General features: G+C 29.8%; 3 protein-coding genes across 6 annotated transcripts; 2 read left to right on the forward strand and 1 right to left on the reverse strand.

The window, feature by feature from the left end:
* The first annotated feature begins 318 nt into the window (after positions 1–318).
* On the forward strand, positions 319–4,580 carry LOC132948083 (U8 snoRNA-decapping enzyme-like). 4 transcript variants are annotated; one of them, XM_061018378.1, is made up of 8 exons: positions 319–622; positions 964–1,191; positions 1,415–1,483; positions 2,630–2,877; positions 3,143–3,205; positions 3,692–3,903; positions 3,970–4,236; positions 4,319–4,580. In XM_061018378.1, exons 1-8 carry the CDS (start codon positions 552–554, stop codon positions 4,502–4,504), a joined length of 1,344 nt encoding a protein of 447 aa, XP_060874361.1. In that variant the 5' UTR covers positions 319–551; the 3' UTR covers positions 4,505–4,580. The 4 variants fall into 4 exon arrangements, with proteins under 4 accessions (XP_060874361.1, XP_060874362.1, XP_060874363.1 ...); XM_061018379.1 differs by having other exon boundaries at positions 1,418–1,483; XM_061018380.1 differs by lacking the exon at positions 319–622 and adding an exon at positions 1,549–1,690 and having other exon boundaries at positions 1,120–1,191.
* Positions 4,526–10,676, reverse strand: LOC132948082 (DNA polymerase delta subunit 2). The gene is made up of 10 exons (XM_061018377.1): positions 10,395–10,676; positions 10,055–10,306; positions 8,175–8,302; positions 7,836–8,101; positions 7,280–7,428; positions 7,093–7,208; positions 6,940–7,032; positions 5,688–5,880; positions 5,208–5,318; positions 4,526–4,755 (listed from the first exon to the last, which is right to left on the reverse strand). The coding sequence occupies exons 2-10, from the start codon at positions 10,236–10,238 to the stop codon at positions 4,640–4,642; spliced, it is 1,356 nt and encodes a 451-aa protein (XP_060874360.1). The 5' UTR covers positions 10,239–10,306; positions 10,395–10,676; the 3' UTR covers positions 4,526–4,639.
* Positions 10,677–10,866: 190 nt separating this feature from the next.
* On the forward strand, positions 10,867–19,751 carry LOC132948081 (probable helicase with zinc finger domain). Its single transcript, XM_061018376.1, has 16 exons — positions 10,867–11,712; positions 11,787–11,897; positions 13,068–13,272; positions 13,331–13,522; positions 13,595–14,324; positions 14,396–14,603; positions 14,666–15,037; positions 15,100–15,326; positions 16,040–16,163; positions 16,221–16,339; positions 16,403–16,549; positions 16,632–16,962; positions 17,216–18,234; positions 18,316–18,425; positions 18,485–18,701; positions 18,764–19,751. Exons 1-16 carry the CDS (start codon positions 11,046–11,048, stop codon positions 19,088–19,090), a joined length of 5,106 nt encoding a protein of 1,701 aa, XP_060874359.1. The 5' UTR covers positions 10,867–11,045; the 3' UTR covers positions 19,091–19,751.
* Positions 19,752–22,059: the final 2,308 nt, after the last annotated feature.

Below are 22,059 nucleotides of genomic sequence, written 5' to 3' on the forward strand. Positions count from 1 at the left end.
TCTAGCGGTTTTTTTCTTGAACATTAATATTATGGGTCCATTCGATGGTGCAATAACAATTTATTTCGGTGCGGCGCGCGGCGGTGCGTTTATTCATAGATATATTGGTTATATTTTATTCACGATTAAGTTAAGTATATCCACGAATTAAGATATACAAGGTTATATATATATATATATCTTAAATCGTGGTTTTATTTCACACCGGCTTATAACCCTGGTCTAAAGATTATAACCGTGGTATCTATATTATTGATAATGGACTATTTACCACGAGTTATCATTAGTCAATTAGAGTATTTTACTCTATGGTCAATAGTCAATACTGACTACTGAGTCCCAGACATGCCTACTAGCTGCAATAGCTGGTACTAATATAGTTACAAATTGGTAAATTCAGTTTACTCTACTGTCCCATTACTATTACCGTTATTCTAGTTTTATATACGGAAGACATAATATTTGGACTTTTAATTAATATTTTCTTCTAATCATTTAAGTATTGAATATTGTGCTTAAAAATCTCGGAGATTTGTTAGACATCAGATAATATGGTCTTAAGCTGTTCGGTTCAAAACTGTGAGAACAAGTTAATAAAAGGAAATGGAATTATATTTCATCGGTAAGGTCTATAAATATTAATCACTAATTCATTAACACTTTTATTGATATTCTATAACACGTCGTATTAGCGATAAACTACAAGACGTACTATAGATTCAAAAGATGATTTTAAAATCATTATTTTGTCGTATAATTCTAACATAGTTATTGGTATATTAATACATTATACATGGAAAAACCCATTGCTCAAATAATGTATACAAAATAATATACCTTTTTTTAATGCAAATTTTTAATATTTATCAAATCCAATTCAAGCTATTTATTATTTTTTATGTTTACCTAAAATTATTTAAAATGAAAAATTATATAATATTAATTTCGTATTTTATATTTCAGACTTCCTTTGCATGATAAAGAGTTACTCAAGAAATGGTTGAAAGCATTAAAAATTGATAATTGCACCCCAACTAAGTATTACAATGTTTGCAGTGAACATTTTACCGAAAATGATTACAAAAAGCAACCAACCGGAGTTAAATTAGCAGAATTGTTATGCAGTGCAGTTCCTTCAATTTTTTCAGATAGTTCAAATTCAAAACAAAACCTATGTTCTTTTACTAATAAGTAAGTTTGAATTAAAAATATACAGATGTCCATACTAGGGATAAAAGTGGCAATCGGATGTATTATCCAATTGAACACTACTATATTATGTTTATATAATACATTATATAATATGTTATACTGAATACATATCATATATAAAATAAACTGTTGAAATACATTCCAATGTCTGTATGTATTTAAGTATTTGGCGTTTTAATATTATTAAAAATAATTGTTTCAGAAGAAAATCTAACAACACCAAACAACCGAAAAAAAAAATAAATAAAACATTACCTCAAACAATAAGCACGTATGTTTTTTCTTACTATACGTAAACTGTATTTGTATATATTATGCATTTTTTTGTTACTTTAGATAAGAACAAGGTAATATTAAATATTAATATATCTATAATGAATACAGATGAATGTATGTTAGTAAAAAATATTTTTAAGCAATATAATTTGAAATGGAAAAATGATGATAAAGATAATGATACAATTTCGAAAAATCTTGAGTAAGCTTTGAATTGATTTCATGATTTAATAAAACAATTCTTATAAACGTAAAGTCTTATTATCGGTATGGAGATGGTTCAACATTTATTGTCACCTGAACATTTGTCACTCAATTCACTTGGAAGGTAAGACTATTACCAACCAAATACAATAATTGTTAAAAGTGGTATTAATTATCCAACTAAGCTTTAATTAATGTTTTTTTATTCACTGTAATTTAAATGTATATATATTTTAGAAGTACTCAAAATTTTTTCACTCAGATTTTCATAGCATAGTGCTATAGTGGTTAAGTGGGGGGTAAATGTGCCGACTTAAGCTTGATGTAAATACTAGACTGGGGTCCCAGTTGTCCCCCCCTCCAAATGACGCCACTGTTCTTAATCTGTATTATTCAACATAATATCAATAGAAAATAAAATAAAATTACAATCAGTATTTCTTTCACTTTTAATCTAAAATATCTTAATATTTATTTACTTTTGTCTGGTTCACTATGCCATTGTAGGGTGTATTCATATTAAAGCAATCATGGGTGTATGACAGTTTATATAATATTTGTTATTTTTTACTGTTTTCTGTACTTCCCTTCAAATCTAAATTTTGAATTATAAGTGAACAATAATTTATTAACAAAAAAATAGATCAACCTCTTGATTAAAAATAATTTGAGTGGCAAATGTTCAGATGGTGGTTGTCGGTTTTCAATGCTTATTCATTTCTCAGTCTAATAAATTTTAATGAAAAATTTTTATCCATTTCAGTACAGTACATTTTGAATAGGTACTTTTTAAAATAAGAAATCACTTTTATAAATTGCTTCTATAGTTGAGTTTTATTTTATTTTTGTGGGCGTTTAACTGTGAAGATAATATATTGTAACACTTGTTTTTTTACTTTGATTTTGGAATACTCATTAGTAACAATATCTTTTATAGGGAATGTTACGAACCAGTTTGCTTTGTTCCTAGCTGTAAAACACCAAAAGGATTACCACTTTATAATTTTCCATTTGGCGATAAACGTTTATTGGATATATGGGCAGAAAGAACCGGATTAAGTACATTGTATGACACAGAATTATATTTAACAATAACTATTTGTAAAAACCATTTTCATGAAAATTGTTTCCATGATAATTCTATACAGTTAAAACCCTATGCCATTCCATCTGTAAATTTAATTGGTAAGCATATATTATTGAATTCACATTAACAAATATTATTTAAAAATTGAATCGTTGTAATTTTGAATAATTAGCGGTTGATTAATTACAGAGATTGTAATAATATTACTATGATATTTTTATTTATTTATATTATGAAGTTTAATATTGTTGTTAATATATTTAAAATGTGACAATGATATGAAATATTATCAGATTATTTATTTAATTTAATTTAGTTATTTATACGTTTTTATTAAAATATTTTTTTTTCTGTATAATATAGATTACTCAGGACCTCCAGATAGTTGTTGTCTAATCAAATCATTACACTCCGATGAAAATTCAGGTACATTTTTAAAAAAATATTTACTGACTAAAATAATCATTAATACAACTATATAATATTCAATTTGAAAAAAAGACCAAATCTATTTTATTATTCTTGGCTTTGGGAATTTTAGTAAATCGGAAAAAACATTTCTATTAAATATTTTCTATTATTATATACAAATTCTTATCTAATCATTATTATACAAATAAAATATTTTACATTATTTAGATTTGAAATTAATATTTTTTTTGTTTATAAGTTTACAATTAATGTTGAGTCTTTTATTTTGATGTATTAATAATATTTAATAGGTTAGGTGATTCTAATGTCAAAGACCAAACATATCAACATGTTTATAATTTCTTTGTATGACGCAAGTGGTTGCTAAATGAAATTACATTGTTGATTAGATTAGATAAAATAAAAACACTTTAGTCATGAACTAAGGCAATTTTTAAACAATTATTCATATTTAACTGTTTATTTTTTTCTTAATTGTAGTGATGACTTCTACTGGCGACCGTACATGGGGATGGTTGGGTAGTACTGAAGCATTTGGAAGACCTCCTGAACCCAATGAGTTTATAGTCATCCCTAAATCTGAAATACACTGTGAAAAGTACGCAGGCTCAAATCATGCTGCTCATTGTTTTATATATGCAGAGAACAATGAAAGAGTATTTGATATTTACAATCCTCGCGCTTCAATTCTAGTAAGTTGTTGGAATACAAAGGAAATAATGAACGTTAAAATTAAAATTGCTTTTGGATTATTTTAGATGCAATTAAGATATGATGGTTATTTTGGATTTCCCGGTGGATTAATTGATGCCGGCGAAGATTTTGTTTCTGCTGTTAACAGAGAAATGGCAGAAGAAATGAATTTAAATACCACCATACATTCAGTCAATCATGATGATCATATAATATCTCATTGGAGTGAGAAAAAAAATCTAGTTTTACACTTTTACAAATTAAAAGTTAATATGACTGATTTGATTGAAATTGAAAGGCAAGCTTCGCTTGCACGAGATTATGGAACTGAAGTAAATATGTTATCATTTTATTAATTCATAATCATTTTATTAATTTAAAAAAAACTTGAAATAATTTTAAATAATTTTATAGGTGCTTGGTACAGTTAGGGTTCCCTTATATACATTGGGTGACCATTACCGCGGATTTCCAGTATTTTTGAATCATAACTTCATTGGTTGTTCTCGGGAACAGCTACTAGCTGCGCTATCATCATTGAATATTTTGACTCCTGAAGAAATTCAACTTGCTTTAAATGCAAATAGTAGAAATATATAATTTTTGTTTATGTATAATAAATATATTGTAGAGCATTTATTTTTCTTTTACACAATATAGATAAAATTGAACAGTATTTATGAGCGAATTACTTAAATGAAACTAGTTAAACTTATTAAAAATATGACATTAGTATTAAGGAGCGAATGTCTTAAACGATACTGGATGACATTCTAAATTATTGAGGTTCAGTAAAATACAAGTTTGTGTTGATGAAAAAGACGGCACACTTATAAGCCTCGTAGGTTTGCCTGAAACATTTTATAATTTAATTATTAACAAATCTTAAGTCAGAGAACACCACACTCACATGTGTCTCCATTTAAAAAAAAATACAACATAGGAAATTTGTGTTCTGTACAACCAAAAATGTGTTGTTAACTTTATATTAGAATAGTTTGTTGACTTATAGTCAGGTCAATCTTTAAGGTAAGAAAATGTGATTCCTTGTTTTGAGTTAGAAGGTATGATCATTTTTATATTTTAAATGCTCATAACCTGCTTGAAAATTAAAATATTGTCAAGAAAACTGATAATTCTTTTTCTATTAATAATAAGCCAATAAACCCTAATATTTAAACTAACAACAGTTCTGTTGAACTTAAATTTGATATGTTTTACATTTGCATGAAGGCAACAACACATGCAGTTGTCCTCTTAATCTATTATTTATTTGATCTAAATTAGTGTAATTAGTAATTACCACTGCCATTTGTTTTTAGTGATGTCTGAAATGACTGTTGATTTGATACAAAAAACACATCTGGCATTTCTTTTATTATAAATGGATCTTGTCCTTCGAATGGATAACATGCTAACAACAATAACCATTTATTAATTAAATATAAGTACCTACAAACTAATAATTTTATTTTCAACTAGAAATAAAAAAATCTTTAATTTATTAGTTTTGCAGTGTAAACACAATTTTGCATCATCTTTATAAAATTCAAAATTTAAAATAAAGTATTTAAGTTAAAATACTTTATTTTCATTAATTTAATATGTAATTACATAAAAATATTTATCCCAGATTGCAGCTTAAAACATCTAAAATTCTAAACAACAGTATACAAGCAAAATAATAATTTTATTGTTAATTATATAAAATATTGTTCAAAATTATTAATTTTAATTCTTTTAAAAATAAACCTACATTTATACAAAAATAAAAAAAACTTACGAATCGTATCTGGTGCAGATGGTATTTGATGCCCCCAATCTAATATTCTATCCATAATATCAATTGGATCCTCTAGGTTAGTGAATCTAAAAACGTCTTGTACAGTTTGTCCAGATGATCCAATTATGAGATGGCCTTCAATTTCAAACTGATTTGGATTTGTTACTCTGTGTAAACTTGAATATTCAGAAGCCTATAAAAAGAACCACAAACAAAAACAGACAGGATTAGTTCATAATACCGTAATAAACAATTTTTATAATTTAATTTTCTACCTAAAATGTAATCTATCAAATATCTATAATAGAACACCAATTGAATGATCTGGCTATTTTCATTTTTTTTTGGAAATTTTTGTTATTATATTTTCTGATAAAGAATAATTTTGTCTACATTTCAGTTTAATAAGCATTGCAGGTATCTCTATCCGTTAAATTGCTAATATCATACAAATAAAAATGTCTGATATACATAAGCACAACTAGGTTAGCCACCCAAAATGCCATAAAAATGCTAAAAGTTATTAAATGCTAGTTATAAATATGCTAAATATCAATAGGTGTATGCCTGTATTTTTTTTTATTTAACTAATGGAAATGATCTGTTAAGTGAAATGTTGGTGTTCAAAAATGATATTGATAACATTAAGACTTCAATTTTATAAAAAAAAATTTAAACAAATAAGTGTTTCCAAATTTGTAAATAATGGTAGTACAAGTAGCTATTACTTTGCCAATTATATCAGCCACATTAGAACGCTCTTTTTCAGCTATAAGGAGGATAAGCGCGTACTTACACTTTATAATAAACCAAGATCGGTTACTTATCAATATTTTATTATATTGAAAAAAATATTGAGTTTCAAATTGATGAAATATTAAAAATATTCACTGACAAAAATAAAATAAAAATTTAATTTAAATGAATAAATATTGGTTTTTTTGTATAATTGTTTTATATTTTTAAGTGAATATAATAATATATGGGAGGTTACTTTTCAGGTAATATCAGGTGGGAGCTACAGCTCACTCTCTAACATTTTAGGCCTAGTGGTGCCACTGTTTATATATAGAGTTCAGTGCAATAACCTGGGATTATTTTATGCCTCCTGAACAATTTTAAAATAAGGATATCCAGTTCTTACACTGGAACCCTATAATTAAAAATCAGCAGTTGAATTGAAAGAATAATTGAGAATAATAATTATAAAATGTCAAAAATATCAACTTTACTTTTACATATTAATATTTACTTTGGGAAATAAACATCTGTGGAATGCTTGTTGAGGTAATGTTCTATCAGTAGGGTCAAATTCTCCAGGCATAATTTGGACATCGACAGTTGACTAAAAAATTAAATAATTATTTTAAAATTTAAATAGTGAAAATAATTAAACTATGCTTACAGCTAATTGGAATAATAGGTCATCTAACTGTTTAATTGCTTGAATGTCTCTAGGAAAATCATCTATCTTGTCACGGTAATTTGGCTTTTTCATTGGAGAACTACGTATACTATTTCCTGATTAAAAAATAAATATTGAAATATTAAAATACTAATATTTTCACATTTACACATTTCAAAATAATTACCAGCTATTAAAACTTGTACAATTTTTGAGACTTTACTATTTTCTCTTTTATCACCCAATAAACCGTTTATCCAATCCACGAATAACTGTACTTGAAAATGAGTAGCAACATTAGTGGCTAATTCTAAACCACTTATTAAAACAAGAAACCTACAAAAATAAACTTGATTTGTTGTTGCATTATGGATATTTTTCTACTTTATGGGACATCTTTTTTTTTGCATTTTTTCTTTTTGAAACTGATGTAGTTAAGTACACTAAAAACAATGGTGAAGTCAGAGTTTGGCGGTCGGGCATAGTTTCGAAGTTACGACACTTCAAAGTTAGTATATAAAGATTAGGGAAAATGATAAAAGTGGATATACAGCAGTAAACCTGTAACCAACTTGAGGTGGTGTTGCATAGCAAGTAGAGGGATATTTTCAATTTTTTTGTTTTGGCATCACTAGTGCCCCCCTCCCCCCCCAAAAAAGGGTGTCCCGTAAAGTAGAAAAGTACCGCATTAGGTTTAATAGATTCTTACGAAAATGTATGTACATATTTAATAAATGCTATACCTATCATCTCCCGAACTACGAGTAGTGAGTGCTTTAGATGCAGCTGATGGTGTAGGCCAACAAAAATCCAGTACGTCAAATTTACCGCCATCTTGAGGAATACCTTTTACTGCTATAATACATCCAGTCATAATATTATTTAAGGATAAACTATTGCCATTCAAACCATCAAATGATAAAGGCACTCTTTGTAATTCATCTTCTAATATAACTTCATCTGTATCGGAAACAAAATGAGTTCTAGGTGGTTGAGGTATCAAATTGTTCTAAAAATATAAACATTAACCAACAATTAAATACATTTATGATGTGTATTATACTATAAATATTCTATATTACTTCTTCGCTAATTTCCTTCAAAATACTAGGTTTTAGTTCTTGATGTTTAAATAGTGTGCCAACTATAATACATTCTTTGCCGATTTTATCATGCAACTCAGATAATTTATAAATATCATACCCTTCGCCTAATCAAAATAAAAATCACATTTATGACATGTCTACATGAGTATATTATCATACAAATTATAAACTAAAAACTATTATTGAATTGTATCAATAGACATAAAACATTTATCTTTAAATAAAAACATTTGAATATAGGTTGTATAAAATGCTATATGGAGTTCAATCTTGAAAAGACGAAACCATCCACATCCTACATTAAATATTTTGTAAATTGGTCACATCAATACACAGCCGACATAATTCCATTTTAATATCTAAATGTCCTTTTGGGTATTTTATCCAAAAAAAGACCGATAAAGTCCTGCCAAAAGAGTCTATAAATCTGGAGTTTTATTGTTCACATATTTTATCATGCACACTGCATTACACATATTATATTTATTTTTTGCAAAGCTGGGCAAGTTAATGATTTTTTTTAACTTAGTTAAGTTAAGTTAATATGCACCAATAACAAAAAGTTAAATAATAATTTAACTATAGGTTAACTCAGTTAAGTTAAAAGTTAATACACACTTTTTGCTTTAAACAATTCAAGGTAAATATTTTTTGACATGAAAACGAAATAGACTGAAATATTGAAATATAATTAAATTAAAAACAAAATAAAAATTAACTTAACTTCTTTCTCAAAATAAAAAATTAATTCGTTTATTTCACGTTAAAGCACCCGGTGCCGATGCCATTTTGTCCTCAAAAATACACTCTGCGGGAATAACAATATCGCTATGTAACAGCTCTACAGCCCGCATCGATCTCTGTTTTTAATATTTTATTCTTAAACTTTATATGTCTAAAAAAATATAAGATAAAAAGTATTTTTTAACAATTTTTTTTAACACAATTATTTGAAATAAAATACAAAATCAGAGATCAATGCGGGCTGTTTGAAGTCTTCTTCTTTCAGATAAAAAAATAGTCATCAAAATCCAACAATTCTACAAAGCTTGAGAGTTATTCCGTAAAGTCATTTTTTTCGATATAATACACCCTATCAACCTCCCCTAAATAGGTATCGGGTAGTAGATTAGTGGAAAAGTTTTATAATTGAGGTGGCAACTAAAATATAAAATTTAATTTTCAAAATTTATAGAATTGTGAAAAATTTGAAAAAATGGCACCGGGACCCTTAATTAAAAAAGAAATTAAGTAAGTTAACAGTTAAGTTAATGAAAAGCCAAAAGTAATTAGTTAAGTTTAAAAGTTAAATATAAATTAACTTCTTAACTTAATATTTAACTTTTTAACTCGTTAATACCCAGCCTTGATTTTTCGTACTACATTTCCATTATAAATTTGTGTTGAATTGTACATGGGATACATAACATAATTTACTCAAGTACTTTTTATTTTAAATTTAAAGATTTTGCTCATTTTTGCATTGAACAGTTAGAGGGAATAACTTAACTATTATAAATTAAAAAAGAATTTCAATTTTAAAAATTGAGATTAGGTGTAATACATTTGTAATTAACGAATTTTCGCTTTAAGTTATAATTTATTTGCTTTAGTAGTCAAAGCAGAAATTTATAATTTCAAGACCAATAAAAAAATATAATAATAATAATCTATTTGTGGTTCAATTCCTAATACATTCCGAAAAATTAATACAAAGTACCTTCCTAACAATAAGTGGTCACTAACATACAATATTATTAAAATCTGGTGTTTAAGGGCTTTCTTTCGTTGGGGATTCATATCCTGGAATTAACGATAACATTAAAAAATAGATATTACAAATCATGTTATTATACCCCATTTTTGTTGTATTTTCACTTGAAGAATGTCTCTCATCTGCACCAGTCTGTGGGCGTAAATGTGTGCAAATTGTCTGGTGTAGTTGACATCCTTCAGGTGGAACACCGACGACATGTCTGCATAATTGAACGACGACCGTTCAAATTCCGTTTGATCGAAGTTTCCAACAAATTCAGGCATGTTGATGTTCGAAAAATAATTGCCGTTAAATTCGTAAAATTCCTCCAAGAGCTGTGCGAGTGTAAACACTAAGAGACGAAAAAAAGACGTCAGTGGTCGATGTTAAATAAATAGTTGTAAAAATACCACTCGACAACCAAGAAGAAGAATACGAACCCTATGATGCGATGAATCAACTGATATTTTAAGTAATTACTATATAATTATTATTATTATCTACCGGCTACGAAAGCACGAATTACAATGTTGACTAACGAATACCAAAGATATAAGGATAACGACTTTTAAGACGAGTGACTTGTCTAGTATTATCCTTTTAAACTTTAGTGCAACTAACGACTACTAATGTACTAAACACTAAATACTGTCCGCGGATCGTTACTCTGTGCTCCGAGACTATGAGACATTGAAACTTGGGAAATGAGAGATGAGACTAATCACTATCACAAACACGAACTCCATTATAATCAAAGGTGAAAAATGAGCGGGAAAAAATGTAATGGATGTTAGGAACGGCAACGACGACACTGACAAGACTAATACAATTTCCTTGGGTTTCTAGAACATCAATAATATTAAAATTGGAAAGAAAATTATCTTGATAAGAATAAAAATTGAATTGATAAGCGGAATAGGGAAGTTTATCCATTGTTTATGTTTTTCCTACGCCTAAATGTGTATTATGTTCAGAACTAAATAGTAAATGATTAATAATTAATTGTAACACAAATGAACAAACCCGTATTAACTATGATCACATAAGTCACACGACAGTAGACAAGCAAATTCGTACACTCTTGCTCATACATGGAGACCAATTTCGCCGAGGTCGAGCACAGAGCCATCGAGTACCTAAACCACAAACAATGGAGCAACGCGTTTTTCTGTTTCGACCAGTTGTTGGAAAACGCTGTGGCCAAAAGCTTGCCATCGGAACGGTTCGTCGGCTATCTACTGGGCCGGTCACAGTGCAGTCTGGAATTGAAAAAATATGACGACGTCATTCACGATTGCCGACACATCATATCTATGCTGACTGACGATGAAAATGCGTATAGCTCACGTGTGCGACGCAATCTAGTCAACGCGCTGTTTGCATTGAAAAGATATGGCGAAGCGGAACAAGCTGCCTTGGAATGGGTGGTGAGGTCGGACAATAGCAGTGAGGCCAAAAAAATGTTGGACACTGTACGCTTGGTGTGGAGTATGTCAAAAGAAGACATACCTACACCGGTACAGACATTAGAAGATCAGTTGAATCAGATCAACGAGGATCTGCTGTTTGGAGATAGACTAGATTCTTGGATTGCCACTGGTGTCAGGGAGCAAAGTCGAAGGAATAGAAAGCACCCCGTTGAACTAGTTGACGATGAAAAAATGGTTGGCCAACTATTTGAGTCATCTAGTAATGAAAATAATGGCATACAACATTTTGAAAGAAACAGCCAATTCTTTGAACGGTTTAATGGGGCTGGTAAGTAATAATTTACCATTATAACATATGGTTTCAGCTATACAACTTATTCAAATATATTGTTTACTCCTTAGGACAAGAAAATGGTATGACTTACTCTAATATAGCAAAACATAATGGTGAACCATATGATTTAAGAACAAATTATCAGTCAAAAGTCACTGAAGTTTTCCAAGAACCAACTAGTGAGTAATTTATTGACTATAACAAGATAAATAAACAAAATATGTTAGGTATGATAAGTAGTTAAGTAATTTATTCTATCACTATTTATACATATTAATTAAAAATACATTTTGCTAATAGCAAGTTGTACACAAATTGAATTTAATGGTTACCTAAAGTTGAATGGACAATCATAAGCATTAAATCATGTTTGAGCTTGACCATTATCTCACTATTGATTTGTTAAAAATGTAGTGATAGTTAATGTAATCTAGCATAAATATGGTTATTTACTAAATAATAGTTACAATTATTTTAAATTCTTATGATATATGTAAAAAAAGATCGATTTTGTATTTATTAGATATTAACATTAAAATGTTAAAATTACAACTTAGAAAATAATAATAATTTAATCTAGGAACTAATATTTTTTATTTAAACAAATTATAAATCTCATTGGTTTTATTTGAAACTTTTTACTTTTGTACTGTGATTTGTTAGTCTTTAGTTACAATAAAATACTAAATTTAAATATATTAATTTTATTATTTATTGAGCTGACACTATTCTGTCCCATACTTCTGAAACCACACTATGAATTCCGCTCATGGGTTTTTAATAAATAGCTAATATATGTGTCATCCACATACACATACACTTGAAAAGTTGTAACACATTGATTTAAAGAAATATATACTTAAATTGATGTATAAGTATATAATATATAGTATATACTATTGAAATATTTAATTATTTTTTCTTTACACTTATTCAGCATAAATCTAATTTAATTAGTTCTAAAAGGTAAAATACATTTATAGTATAGGGAGTGAAATTTGAGAGAAATTTTTATTCTGATCACAAGAATACTAAAAAAAAAGAAATCTACAAAAATGAATAATATTATACATCTACAGCCATCCTCTTACCTGTTCACCTAGTTGATTTACTGTCGTGCCTACGTATTGAAATTATTCATACAAAACTATTTTAGGTATAAGCATTGATAATTTAAGTTTGTTTTTAAATCAGGATTAAAATTATTCTATATTGCTAAAGTAACACAAACTATATATTATTAATCCACTACTATATATTTATCTTTATTTCTAAAGTTAATAGCTGTTCTATCCCTATTTTTAGTAATTATAATACAGAAGACTAATTGATAATAATATAATTTTTAGGAAAGGAGAAGCAAACAGAGTTAAAATTTCCAAAGAAAAATGAAATGAGATATTCTTGTACATATTGTGGTATATCATTCCATTTAGAAAATCAACTCCGGGCACATTGTGCTACTGAAAACCACCAAACAGTAATAATGTCTGATGAAGGACGTGATTGGAAATGGCGTCCACCACCACGAGGATTCTCTTCTGAATGCTATACGTACGATTACTTAGTTATGTTATTGATTAATCACTTTATTAATGATTTTAAATTTTAGCTTATGTGAAGCTTTTTCGGAAGGAGAAGGAACAGAAAACTCTTGCAAGTATGGTGCTCAGTGTGTTGAAGCACATGGCATGGAAGAATTAACTGAATGGAAAGAAAGATTTGAGTACAGACGAATGAAATTACAACGTGCTAGTGAAAATAAACTTTATGGGAAATCTTATACAGAGCAGTTATTAGAAAGGTAAATCAATAATTTAAATTTAATTTAAAATATATATTATCAATATTATTATTGTTATTAATACTATTACAGGTGGGTACAGTCAACAAATCCAGAGAAAATTATGCGCGAAAGTTTGGACAGTGTTGTCGAATCTCATGATTGTGACTTAGTAACTACTGTTGAATCTAAAACTAGTAACCGTGAATGGACCTTTGTCCTAGAAACAACTTCATCTCTTCAAGCTGTGGCTTTACTTCAAGATACTTATCGTAATCATTTTTCTCTAACACATATTTTGGTTGATAATGGTTTGCAACAAGTTGCTTTCGATATGGAACCACCAAATGATCAAGAATGGGTATCTCAAGCTCAGCATCCTGTTTCTCAGTCCTTGTCTTCCAAATTAAGACATCAGATAAAAGTTTATTTTACAACAAATATTTATGGAACCTTTAGACAAGCAGTAGTATTTGATTTTGGTCTTGGTCCTGTTCTGGTTAAACATCTTTGTGTAGACGTAATACCTGTGACAGATTGTGGTAAAGTCAAAGAAATTCACAAAGAATTAATATTATCCTCTATGGAACGATGGAACCCAAATAATTCAAATATTGTGGAGTTTCAATCATCAATTGGACCTACTCAAGTGCATGATGATAGAGAAAGAGAGCAAAATTTACTATTGAGTTATTCTGCACCTTGTCCTTCCACTTTTTCTTTAACTCACACCACCATTTCAGAGAAAAAACTTACAAGGAACAATTATAGAGCAAGAATTCATGAGTTATTATATGTTGAAGAACTTGCACGTTATGAACAAGTATTTATTTATTTATTTATTTTTAAATTTATGCTTATTTTAATAACGTAATATGTATTGTTTAATTTTAGGTGGCCAGATACAATTTGACTGCAAAATTGCAATTGGCTAGCTGCTATCTACTCTCACCTAGTGGCGTTGCAGCCAGTACAGCAAAATATTCTCATAATAATGAGTTGTTTGCATTATTACAACTCGGAACAGATGTATCGGAAGACACTTCTGCCGGAAGATTAATATTAAATAATTGTACCACTGTATATCTTTCCCCATCTAAAGGTAAAAACTATTTAACTGTATAATATTTAAATTATTATTTTTAACATGTAATATTATTTCAGACAAAAAGTCATCTGATGAAAAGCGAACTGTTCATGAAGCACAAATTGAAGATAAAGGGAAAAACGTTATCTACCTTAGATTATCTGCCAATACAGTTACTGGCCTTGGTCTTAAAGCAGATACAAATGTAAAATTTGATGTTCAGTTTCAACTAAATCGAATACCGTACTGTGAATGGCATTATGCTATTGATCATATAGCTGACTTCAAAATTATCTTTCCTGACACTTTTTTGGAACCAATTATACCATGGAGTCCAAAGCGACAATGGGTAGAAATAATTGACAAAAAATTAAACGTAAAACAAAGAGAAGCTGTTATTGCTATCACAACTCCTACAAACATTAGTTTACCTCCAATACTAATTATTGGTTTGTTCATAAAATATTAAAAATATTTTTTTTTCAAAAAGTTTAAAATATCTGTTTTTTAGGGCCATTTGGTACGGGCAAGACTTATACTTTAGCCCAAGCTATTAAACAAACATTATTACAAGATAATACAAGAATCTTAGTTTGTACTCATTCAAATAGTGCTGCAGATTTATATATAAAAGACTATTTACATCCATATGTTGAGGATGGGCATACAGAAGCAAAGCCGTTGAGGATATATTATCACAAACGTTGGGTGTCCACTGTTCACAGTACTGTTCAAAAGGTAATAAAATTCAACATCTATAAATATAAATTAAAAATGCATGATAATATTTTCCAAAGACTTTTAATAAAATTCGGGTTTTGTCTTATAAGAGTCAATATATGGTGTGTTGTTGGTTAAATGTATGATGAAAATATAATATTATTCAGACAAAAAATAATCTCTGGATATCTCAATTTTCCCTCTTATTCACTACATTCCAAATTCTATTATAAACTAAAGTTTCAACTTATACATTTTTACCTAATTCCAATCACTCTTTATCGTCCAAAATATTAATTAAAATATTTTTTTTATTTAACCTGGGGTTCCTAGCTTCAAATGTGATATGTAAGATATGATGTTGTCAAATCCAGTGATTAAACAATAAACTTATTCAAACATTTTTAAATATAATTGGTCCTCTGTACTTTCTCTACAGTCTACAGTGATTCAGAGTGTGTTAGTGTAATATCTCAATACTTGTTTAAAAATCTAGAACTTCTACAACTAATAAAATTAAAAAATGTAGTTAAATATTTTATTTCAAAAAACAATTCCTCATTTCTTTCAAATATTACTATACTTTTGACATTGTAGTGACATCTATGTTTTTATTCTCTAACATAGTAACATATTATACTATTATAGTGATAGATGGATTATAATATGACTAAAATTATAGTATGTGGTGCAATTATTTTAAAATATGTACTCAATTTTTGTCTTTACAGTATTGTATTTTGGATCAAAATGGTTCATTTAGACTACCGACACTAGAAGAAATCCTAAATTATCGAGTGATAGTAGTGACATTAAGTATTTCTATGTTTTTGTCATCTGTTGGATTGAAAAAAGGTATATTTCCATTTTATAATACTGATAAATATTTACTAAAGAAATTTATTTTCAAAGGTCATTTTACACATATTCTCTTGGATGAAGCCGCACAAGCAATGGAGTGTGAAGCAATCATGCCATTAGCACTTGCTAATACTGACACACGGATTGTTTTAGCTGGAGATCACATGCAGGTAATTTTGAATGACAATTTAATAAAAATTAAATTAATATTTGCCAATTATTAAAAATTGTAGTTAAGTCCAGAAATATTTTCAAAATTTGCCAAAGAAAGGAATTTACATGTATCACTGCTAGAACGCCTTTATGATCACTATCCTGGACAATTTGCTTCTAAAATATTATTGTGTGAAAATTACAGAGCACATGAAGCCATAATACATGTATGTTTCCATTATTATCTTGGTGGAAAAAATGTTTATTAACTTGTAGAGTTAATGCCACAAACTATTATTTGTTTATTAGTTTACGTCTGAATTGTTTTATGAACAAAAACTTGTGAGCAAAGGCAACCAACCGCAGCATGATAGTTTGTACCCTTTGACATTTTTTACAACTCGTGGAGAAGACATACAAGATAGTAATTCAACTGCATTTTACAATAACGCTGAAGTTTATGAAGTTGTTGAACGGGTATCTGAGTTACGGAAAAATTGGCCTGTTGCATGGGGAGCGTTTGATGAACATTCTATAGGTATCATGACTCCTTATTCAGATCAAGTGTTCAGAATTAGATCAGAACTACGTAAACGACGTATGGGTGGCATATCTGTTGAAAGAGTGCTTAACGTACAAGGTAAATTATTACATAACGTTTTATAAATTCATAAGTTACTAGTTAAAGTGGAGTTTTGTATAGCCCCTCTTTGGTATTTTTTTAACTATGCGATTAGATATATAAAAATGAATACAATTTAAAAAAAATATCTTTGTATAATATATACATTTATTATATAATTTAATTGTTTAATGTAGCCCCTCCCCATTGAAAATATCTTTGTACACCACTGACTAGTTAAAATACAAATTAATGATATTTTTATATTTAGGTAAACAGTTCAGAGCAATATTTCTGAGTACTGTACGTACCAGGCGGACTTGTTTGGCGAATAATGTAGGAGGAGGTGAGAAATCTAACAGTGGTATAAACAAACTTGGCATGGATGATATGGACTATGGATTTTTATCCAACTCAAAGTTGCTAAACACTGCCATTACCCGTGCACAAAGTCTTGTTGCAGTGGTTGGAGACCCTGTAGCACTTTGTTCGATTGGACGATGCAGAAAAGTCTGGGAACGGTTCATTCAAATATGTGATGAAAACCATAGTCTTAATGGTATCACATGGATTCATTTACGAAATTTGTTAGATAACCTCGAATTAAAGAAGTCTTACATTTTGAACCCTTTGGCTCCAGAATTTGTACCCAGGCGTTACCAGCAAGAGTCTTATATAAAAATTCCTCAATCTTTGGCTACTTTTAATGCGGCTATACCACCACCACCAATAAGGTTTTCTCAACCACCACCTTTATTTTCTTCACCCATATTTCCATTCCCATTGTATATACCTTCTATCACTCAACCACCTCCGCCTGCTTTTATTTCTCTAAGACAACCAATCATAAATCCTTCCCAAATGTGGCCACTTGGCCCACTAACAACAACTGCTCCAAACCTTTTTCCGAGACCTATACTCCAGCCACCAATACAAAAACCAAACGATGAAGAAATTCGGCCACCCCCAGGTTTGGTGCCTCCACGCAACCCAGGTCTAGTTCACTTGGTTCAAAATGGGCATGCTGATCTTCAGTTTGTTCAGAATACTGCTGGAGTGACACCTGTAAACTTGCCTTCTCCAAATATGATTGTACCAAACGCAAATTTGATGGGACTTCAAGATCAGTTCAACAAAATGAATATGTCATCACTACAACCATTTGCAATGCAACATCCTTCACTGGTGCAACCATTCAATATTAGGTCAATGGTTGATGTGAACAATAAACATGCTGAAACAATTACATCACAACAGACACAACGCAACAATGATCGATCAATGCTTGAGGTATTTATTTACTTTTGAAAGCAATTCTATCTTAATTTAATTTAAACAAAAAAATAGTATTCATTATTTATTTCATTCTAGGGTATGTTACCACATAACATTAGTATAGAAGAAATGATGACTTCTCAGACAAAACAAGTTGAATGGTTGAAATTTCTAACAGATAATGGTGGTGCTTTAATGGGACAAAAGTATGTGTAGTATCTAGTTCTAGAAAAGTACTTAAACATTAATTAATTTTATGTTATAGGTTTATTGAACTGTTACGGTCTCAAACCCAGTACAAAAAATCAACTATCCAACAGCCGCCGCCTATTCAACAACCACCTCCAAATATTCCATTGCAAATGAATGTACCTCCTCCAGAAATAGGAAATAGAGTTCCTGATGATTTGTTAAATATTTTGATACAACAGCAAAATCAAAAACAGCAAATCAATCATAATGGTTTTGGGAATCCATCACAGGTAAATTTAAATTTATTATATAAAAATATACATTTTAATTACATTTTAATAACATTTTACAGGGAATTCCACATTTAGATGGTAGTGGAACAGACGATATGTATAAACCATTGAGTAATCAATTTACACTCGGTCAACAACAATCAAATATTGAACAAATTGATCGCACACCGCTATATAAACGACAAGCACAAGCACAACCTAATGGCAATATAATGTTACCAATGAATGGTGATCGTCAGGCATTATCTCCTCAATATCAAGGTATGTCGACATATGCAGATGCATGTAGACAATCACCAATGGTCGAAGAACGGAAAAATCCCGTAGATAACCAGTTTGGCAATGATCCACAGTGCAATAATGCATTCTATAATTTTTTCAACTGAATGCATTTGTATTAAAATTTTTGTCTGTAATTTTTTTCTTGAATTTTTGACCTAAAATAATTTATATTATATAAATATTAGTAATTTAAAAAACAAAAAAAAAATTTAAAAAAAAAAACAAAAAAAGATTTGTATTATATTTATATTATCCTATTGTGCATAGTTTGTAGTTATTGTATTTTCAAATATGATATGAATATATATTATAATATTATATAAAAAACTTATTCATATAAAACTACATTTAATTTTAACAATTATTAATATATTTTGCGGGTGAACAATTCCATGTTTAATATAGTATTATGATCATTGATCACCTATGAAAATACATTTAATTACAAAATTTCTTCTGAAAAATTCATGCAATATAATAAATAGCAATTGTAATATTTTCCCGTGTAACTATTTAGGTGTTGTATATGATCGAATATTGGCTATCTTGTAAATAAATTGTATTTTATTGATTTTTTCTGTATAATGAAGTATAAATGTATAACATTATTATTATTATTATATTATAATAAATATTATAAACCTTTACCATAAAACCATGTACCTAAATATATATAGAGTAGCATGTCAAATTACGGTTTTTGTATTTGTGTAAAATTATTATATATCTAAAAATAAACATAAAATATTCACTAGTAATATTGAATTTGCTATGTATATTTATTTTTACTATACTACAATTGACGGAATATCTCAAAGAGAATATTATGTAGTAGCAATAGGTCACATAATCGGCCCCGAAAATATTACATAATATACCGGTATTCGGAAAAAAACCCACCGATATCAAAATACGGTAAAAAAAGCCCCGTACTAACTAAATACATAACGCAATATACCTATGTCATTAGAATATCAAACAACAGATTCTACATATTCCTATCCAACAAACAGATACTCGACTCACTGATAGAAAACACTCCGACAATAAATATAAACAACCTAGTAATCAAAATCCGCAGACTCATCAATCCCGCTAAAAGGATAGTCACTCATAAGTCATAACCAATGTTTGTTTGTTCCATAGACACTCTATTATATTTGTTTGTCCATCAATACCCAACCAAACCATACTATAGAAGCCTTAGAACGCGTAGATATAATTCCTACTTCTCAGGTAGTCAACTTACGTGGAACATTGTAAGTTTTCAATCCTTAGCTACAAAAGTTGAACATTTTATAAATATCAACAACAAAATCATTTTTAAATTTTAAATTTGATAAATGTTGTCAGAAATCGAACTTTATATGCTTATAAAAAAAAAGTTGTGACTATGGGTTTTAAATATTATTCAAATGTCATTGTAACAATATATTAAGAGCCTTATAGTGATTAAAAATAGTAGCAGCACCAATCTTATGTAGTTATGTAGGTCATATTATACCTACAATTTACATGATATATACATTTTACCGTCAACTATATACAGGTCTTATATAATATATAGGTACGTAATTATTATGGTATTGTTATAATATATTGCTTTGGGTGTTCGTATATAATAATACTTTACTTATAGCAGTTAGACATCGCTCAAAAGAACATCTTATTAATATAAAAATAAAAAATAATTGGGTATCCTAATTTCCTCTGGTGATAGATAATCAAATATGAATGATAAAATATTTTTATTTTTTATTGATCATTAAGCCTAGCAACTATGGCCATTAGCTGTTTGTTTGTTTGTGTGTTTGTAGGATAAGGTACTGTAGCCTGTAGGTTGGTAAACACGTGTGTTTTGGCAAAATTTCAAATTGGACACCCGTAGGTTTGTGCCATGCCCTGTCGGGGGATGGCGGCCTCTCTCTCTAGACAGTTGCCTGCCCAGAGAAACAAGCCGCCCGTGGTAATAAACTATTTAATATCACACGAAAATACGAAATGATTGAACTATATTCCAAGTTCTAGTTGCAGATAGTACATGGATAAATTATAGTTGGTAATAAATAATTATATAATGTTAGATAGAACAGAGCAAATAAGACATAGAATTTTCAATATTTATGAACCAACAAAATTCAATTTGCTATCCGACATAACCCTTAAAGTTTGAGATCGACTCATTACCTATAAATAAAACGAGTATACACATACTCAAAAAAACACACACAAAATCAATAATAATGGATTTGAAAAAATAAACAGTCACGAAATCTTAACGCCGACCGATCAGAACGTATAGTGTGCGTACTCGCTGGCCTGCAGAATAATGACAACTCGGCACCCGTCGTCTGGGAAATATTTGCATTTTCAACGACAGCTTAGTACGATATTCTGGTTTTGAGTTCATAACATTTTGCATTTCCGAGTAGTGAGCTCGTACACATCTGTTTTCGCCATCATGAAACGAGAACACGACGTCCAGATCCTGATGGACTATTTCGACGTTTCCGTGTTGGATGTAGTGGCCGCTCTCGTGGCCAAAATCGAACGCCGATACTCAACAGATTACGAGCCTGAAGTTACAGATAACGGAGAGAAGGCGTTCGACGGAGATTTGGGCGACTACGTTGTGCCGATGGTCAGCGCGGACGGGCTGCACTTCGGGAGCTCGGCGACGAAGCGAAGACCGCAGAAGAACAGGCGGACACGGGGATGCGGCCGGCCGAGGCCGACGGCACGTTGACGAAGAGCGGGGATACCAGATGTCTATTGTTCAGCCGTGGACGTACGTGGCGCCGTAACGTATGCGCGTCGTGGATTGTTATCAAACAGGCCATCAGACGTCTGTTCTGCTGCTGCGGCCACCGATGGGAATAACGGCCAGCAGAATTCCGCCCCCGCACCTCGGCCGAGGAACACCAGACAAGACACTCAAGACCATCGGCTGGTGGACCCGGCAAACGCCCAGCCGCATGGGACGGCGGTGGCGACTGCCGAACACGACGGAGCTATACATTAGTGGTAGGAAAGCGGACTCGCGGAAACCGTTCCAGTGTTTTAGGGTTCGTCG

Source organism: Metopolophium dirhodum, chromosome 7 (assembly GCF_019925205.1).
Source record: "Metopolophium dirhodum isolate CAU chromosome 7, ASM1992520v1, whole genome shotgun sequence".
Classification (NCBI taxonomy): Eukaryota; Metazoa; Arthropoda; class Insecta; order Hemiptera; family Aphididae; genus Metopolophium; species Metopolophium dirhodum.